The 6,000-nt window shown below is 57.0% G+C and overlaps 2 protein-coding genes across 2 annotated transcripts in view; both read left to right on the top strand.

Moving 5' to 3' along the window:
* Positions 1-2,261, top strand: part of PUNSTDRAFT_47714 (uncharacterized protein) — a gene marked incomplete at both ends in the record, with an annotated part of 3,760 nt that extends 1,499 nt beyond the window's left edge. The window contains one exon of the mRNA XM_007388615.1: positions 952-2,261. Coding sequence (XP_007388677.1) covers positions 952-2,261 — 1,310 coding nt within the window. The remainder of the gene's footprint in view (positions 1-951) is intronic.
* Positions 2,262-3,830: 1,569 nt separating this feature from the next.
* Positions 3,831-5,082, top strand: PUNSTDRAFT_108690 (uncharacterized protein; the record flags this gene model as incomplete). The annotated part of the gene is made up of 6 exons (XM_007388614.1): positions 3,831-4,318; positions 4,368-4,473; positions 4,527-4,624; positions 4,684-4,708; positions 4,770-4,915; positions 4,990-5,082. The coding sequence occupies exons 2-6, from the start codon at positions 4,413-4,415 to the stop codon at positions 5,080-5,082; spliced, it is 423 nt and encodes a 140-aa protein (XP_007388676.1). The 5' UTR covers positions 3,831-4,318; positions 4,368-4,412.
* Positions 5,083-6,000: the final 918 nt, after the last annotated feature.

Raw genomic sequence — 6,000 nt, 5'->3', positions numbered from 1 at the left:
ATGCGATGGACATCGCGCGGTCGATCCTATTCCGCAGAAGGTCTCGACGCTATCGAGACTCGGCGCCGTGACCTGGGAGCGACGGGCGGTGGGGGGACCGTCGATAAACCAAAGGCAGGAGCAGATAAGAGGCCGGCTGACGAAGGCACCGGCGAGGGCAGCAGGAAAAAGAAGAAGAAGAAGACTAAAGCCCCCATGGTGGCATCGGAGGCTGAGGGGCCGAAGAAGGCGCCCGTGGGTGAGGAGAAGGCGGTCAGGGCTGGCACCGCGGGATCATCGGCGGGAGGAGGGACTCTAGCGGGCGGAGTGGAGGATCTACTCGGGCTCGGTGGAGCGAATAGCAAGGTCATCGCTTATGCCCTGCTGAAGACTGCGAGGGGTGTCATGATCGGCGAGGAGAAGCGTAATGAGAAGCGCAAGATGAAGGAGCGCGAGGCGCGGTGAAGGAGCGTCGGGATTTTTCCTTTTTGGTCAAAGCGGTTCCCACTTTGGGAGGGCGGATGTAACGTGCCGGTTCTCCCGGAGGTCGGACCGAGACTATATTTCCTTTTCGAGCAAGCCGGCGCTGGCGCGCCGTTCCCTTTTGATTATCATTCTACTACCACATGCTCCATCTGACGACGACGAGGGTATAAAGTCAAGCGACCTCGTCGTCGGGAGCTCACCTTTTGGTTTCTTGTTTTACCTTACTCGAGTGCTCAATCCGAGATCTGTGACTCTCTGCTTGTGCCGCTCGAAAACCTAACCGTGTGAACGCACCTTAGCCTTATCGGGCTTTGCTCGCGTCACAACGCCCTTCGCGTCGAAATTGTCTGCCCCGAGCTCGATCTCTTCGCTCCTCCTCCTCCCTCTCGTCTTGTCCGCATGCATTTATGACGATTTCCACCGATGGCCTCCCGCCGTCGTCTCGCCTGCTCCCGATCAAGAAGATCTCTCGTTTCGCTGATTTAGACCTTGCGGCGGCCGCTTCGACTCTCTCGGAACTGGCATCATGTCTCCGCTATCTGCGCGCGATCTACATCCCCACTATCCGCGGTTCTCGTAGGATATCCAGACGCGGGGGCAAGGCGGAGGAAGCTTTGACGCTTGGACTGGGGAGGAAAGGCGAAGGAGCGCCACCTGCGGAGATTATCCGCGAAGACCCCTTCGAGCGCGCGTACGCGCTGCGCTGGCTGACAGCCGTCGTCGCGCACATTGGCTCGCTAGACATAGAAGACATAAACGCAGCCCAACTTGGCACTGTCATAGAAGACATGGAAATAGACCGAGCCGGCGCCGTCGAGGTCGTCGTTAGGGACGCTGCCGCCCTCCTCGCCGTGCTCTCCGGAACCGCCGGCGCTGGTGTGATCACCCGTCACCTCAAGTTCGGCTTGGACGACGTGATCGACGTTCAGCTCACGGACGCACCCCTGGACAACGGCGCGTACGAGAGCGTCGGTGCCCAGACGTGGGGCGGCGCGTACGTGCTGGCGGAGATGATCGTCGAAGAGCCGGGGCGGTTCCTGCCAGATTGGTATTTAGATGGGCGTAACGCCCATTCCACCCCTTTGCGGGTCTTAGAGCTCGGAGCTGGGACGGGGCTCGTCAGCCTCGCTTTGGGCAAGTGTTTAGACAGACATCGCCGGCATAAGCTCGATGATGTCCACACAGACGCCACGATCCTTGCGACAGACTTCTATCCGTCCGTTCTGCAGAACCTTCAGAGGAACATCGACGCCAACTTCCCTTACCGCGTTGCTGGCGGTTCCGCATCAACTTCTGGTCCCGCGCCGCCGGCGCGCGTTTCCTCACGTTTCCTCGACTGGTCCCAACCTCCGCCCGCTCCATATGAAGCAGGCACGAATGGGTATGATACAACCGGCATCGAGGCTGCGGACCCGTTCTCGCGCCGGTTCGACATGATACTAGGTGCCGACATCATCTATGAAGCGCAGCACGCGTCCTGGATCCGGACCTGCGTAGAACGGATGTTGGCGAAACCATCTTTACACCGGGGAAGTTCCGGGCACGACGGCTTGGACCTTTCCGGAAGGGGAGGAGGCAGATTTCACCTCGTCATCCCCTTGCGGGCGACGCACGATGCCGAATCGCGCACGGTCGAAGAAGCTTTCGCGTTCGCGCCCCGCGTCCGGACGCCACCTACGTCCCCGGACGACCTCGAACTCCGGATCTTATCCAAACAGGCCATCCTATGCGAAGGAGGCGAGAAGCGCGGGGACGACGAAGTGGAATACGCTTACTACACAATCGGATGGTGTTGAGCGCGATAATCTCGGGAAGTCGGCGCTGTTTCTTTTTTCATTTGGGATTGGGTTTGAAGGCCGCTGGGAACGTGCATGAGGTCGCTTTTATTAAGTAGTGCGGGTGTAGAGATGCGTACTTCCGACTGCGGTGGGCAGATATGTGGACCGTAGGCGCTTATCATATATATATCAATCAGAAGGCGCGACATGTGATGAATCCCAGCTTCCACGATGAGGTCGGCCGCTTGGAGCACTACCACGACTCTAATTGGCAAGTTTGTCACTGTAGGTTCCGTTAGTCTCAGACGCATCAACGGAGGATCTCATAAAAGGCGAGATGTCCTTAGCGGGAGGGATAAAGTGATGATATATACCTTGCCTGAGTCGCGCCCTTTTCGGACGTGTAAGGGGCGTGTGCATATGGTATGGAGCAGAATGCAGTCAGGATCGGCATCTCCGAGTGAAGCTTTGAAGTGTGATCTACCTTACCGGTGGGGCAAGTCGACTGGAATAGCCTCTCGCACTCGATGTGAACCTTGATATCAACCTTCACAATCGGAACTGCATTTCCTGGGCGAATGAAAGCGCGAATCTCTGAGTTAAGGTGTGTCATACGCATGCCGCTTCTCGAACAAGTGCAATGTGTAAGCCGAATAGAATTGGCAGACGTCGCAGGATTGACGCCCATAAAAGAGCACCGCCAGTGGGAGGTGTATCAAAGGAAGCAATGTGTAAAAGTGGGCGACTTTAGGGTAGGCAGATCGCTGCCCATCTTGACTGCTTACCACGACCTCGACCCGTGCCGTTTTACGACCTTGTACGCAGCGAACAAGGCTATCCTATGCACAACTGTGACTCTCTGGTCTCAAGACCCGCTACTGCCATTGTTATCGCGTTGGGATACACGTTTGGCTGTGCTTCGCTGGCTGTCGGAGATTCTCATAAGTCCGCATGGTTCTTCGAACCTCTCGACCTTTGTCTTATTCTCGCACCAGGTGCAATTTAGCCCGTCAAGGCGTGTGCGCTGTCAAACCTTGGTCTTCCCGCGTCCCCAGCTTGCAATGCTTTCTCCATGCCGCGAACGCTAGCGCCGCTATGTAAAGCCAAGCTCACTATCTTCGTCTTCGGCCACGCCGATCTCGTCGCACTCTCAGCCCTGTAACAACCCATACCCCCCGTGTTTCTGTAGGTCGATCACCATGAGCGCAGGCGTGAGCTCGTCCCGCGTCGCGGCACCAACGACGGCAGCAGACGATACCGATCGCGTCAACCCAGCGATCGTGACAGCTCACCCGGAACCGCCCACAGCGCCTCTGCGCATCGAGGTCGAAGGGCCTACGCCGCCTTCTCAACCTTCTCAACCGCCTCTGCCGTCCTTGCCTAGCTCGCCGTCTGGGGATATCCCGAGCGCGGCCCAGCCCCAGCCCCGCGGTTCTCCTGTCATCGGGAACGCCAGCGGTAACGGGAACGGGAACGGCAGCAAGGCCATACGAACACCGAGCCCATCCGGATCTCGTGTGCCTGTCAGCCCGCGCAACCCCACTCCTCGTCGCACGTCAAGCATCCCGGCTCCTCAACCCATCCCACTCAATTTCGACGCTATCCCGGAGGAATCGTACTTCGCGCTTCGCACCGCGCGGTCCGTGCCCGAGTCGCCCTATGAGGCTGCCGACCGCCTCGCCTATGAGCTTGCCAGCGCACCCGGTAGCTTGGGCCGCGCCTTGAGCGACGTCAGCGGGAACGTTGCCCTGCATACCCAGGTACTTGAGGAGCAGGGACGGGCCACCACGGAGCGCGTCTCGCAACAAGTCCAATTGGGGCAGGAGAACTTGCTGCGCGGTTTGGAGCAGGGCCAGGCCGATCTGCAGAGAACCGTGCAAAGCGGACTGGAAGGCATACAGGATCGGGCCGAGGAGCAGGTGGACCGCGTGATAGACAGGACCGAAAATGTTCTGCACAACGTGCTCAGCAGGGGCGTCAGCCGAATCGGAGCGGGGATCGCGGATGGACTACTCGACCACGCTATTCCGCGGGTGCTCTTAAATGATCCTACTCGGCGTCAAAGTACCCTCGATGTGAGGCATCTCCGAGCGTGGCTGTACTCATCTGATCTATTCCGTGCAGACAGGGATATCAGCGCGTGAAATACAGAAGCCTTTGACGGTAGCCATGAGATTGGAGCCAACGTTGAAGACGGCTCGACGAGAGAGGGAGAGGTTCGCTATAAAAGGTCTTTTCCCTTACCTGATAACTCGAGCGTTCTCTTTGACCCCAGTTCACCAGCCCGGCTTAATGGCATAGCCCTAAATGTTGCAATCGGTATGCAAGTGCTCCTGGGGGCGCTCACTACGGGACTTGCGGCCGCCACAAGGGGGCGATCCGTAAGTAACAAACCTTGGTAGTAACGTCACTCGTTTGAGCTGATCTATGATGTCTGCAGACATCGATCGTAGTCGCCATCTTCGGTGAATATCTCTGTTCAGTCGACGATGACTTGCATCTGATGTCGATACGGAACATATATAGGCGGTGCGTCCACATGCGTTGCTACGTACCTTGCCCGAGCCAGAGGCACCGGCGAGCCGGAGAACTCCAAGATCCGGGTACGACTCCTGGACCACTTTATCCGCGACTGCGATCACATCATCTTCGACGAAGGATACCACGTCGGCGTGAGTCGAAGCAGCGTGCGTCACCAGAATGCCGAGATTCACCGTACGTACAGAAAACGGATGAGGACGGGGAGCATATCCGGGACCATTACGACGATAGGCTGGACGAATTACGGAGACGGCTCGAGGAGATCCTGGGCAACAACTCGGACAATTCCATGCCGTGAGTAGACTCGCCAGCGTGTAGCCGTTTGGACACAGGGTGTCTGCCGCTCACTCCACCTGCTAGGGAAACCGAGAAGCGCCGACAGCGGAACCAACAAAATGTCTGAACAACGGGGCGGAACGGGGCTGGATGTGTCATATACTGGATCCTGGTCGATGCTCGCATCGACGCTATACTGGCTGATATGAACCTCCGGACCCTGGTGCTAACATCGTGGAGCAATCAGCTGAATCGTCGCGTGGGTGGCGCATACGTTGGGTTATAAGCGTGGCTTATAGTCTGGCAAACATATTCAACATGCTCAAGGCACAGGAATCATAATATTGGATTCGTGACTTTGACATCAATGTTATGGTTGGTCTTCGTTGCACGAGTCCCGATGATCACTTTGCCGTTCATGTATAATCAAGACCATTAGCTGTCAATTGCTGTACTTGTGATATTTAGATTCCAGGAGAAAGACGCCACGGCGTGCGAGACGAGGAAGACGACGAGAGGCGTCCGGCAAAGACACGGCCACTTCCATATTCCACGTGAATATTGCGACCTCCTTGAGGGACGGGAATACCGTCGTCGACGCCAGTGCGCTATCGATCGCATCCAGTACCTGGAGCGATGCATTGTTCGAGACCTGTAGGCCAACACATTCCATGACAGGCGAACTAAGGCTGGAGAGCACCATATGCGGCACTTGTGGGTCAAGAGAGGAATTTATCCATTGACCCACTGTCAGTCGAACATCACGCAACGCTCTTCTCTTGGCTGTCAGAAGGCAATTGCAGAGGTCAACTACGGACAGGACTTGAGTTCTGCCACGGTCTGCCGGAAAGTTAGATTTACTGACCTGCAGTTGAGCCAAATGAGATCGAACGTGGCGAGCGTTTCTTTGGAATTGACCAGAATTTTCTGGAGCAGATCG

This window comes from Punctularia strigosozonata (genome assembly GCF_000264995.1).
Source record: "Punctularia strigosozonata HHB-11173 SS5 unplaced genomic scaffold PUNSTscaffold_19, whole genome shotgun sequence".
In the NCBI taxonomy this organism is placed as follows: domain Eukaryota; kingdom Fungi; phylum Basidiomycota; class Agaricomycetes; order Corticiales; family Punctulariaceae; genus Punctularia; species Punctularia strigosozonata.
Note: the sequence above shows the minus strand (reverse complement) of the source record. Positions and strands in the feature narration are given on the sequence as shown.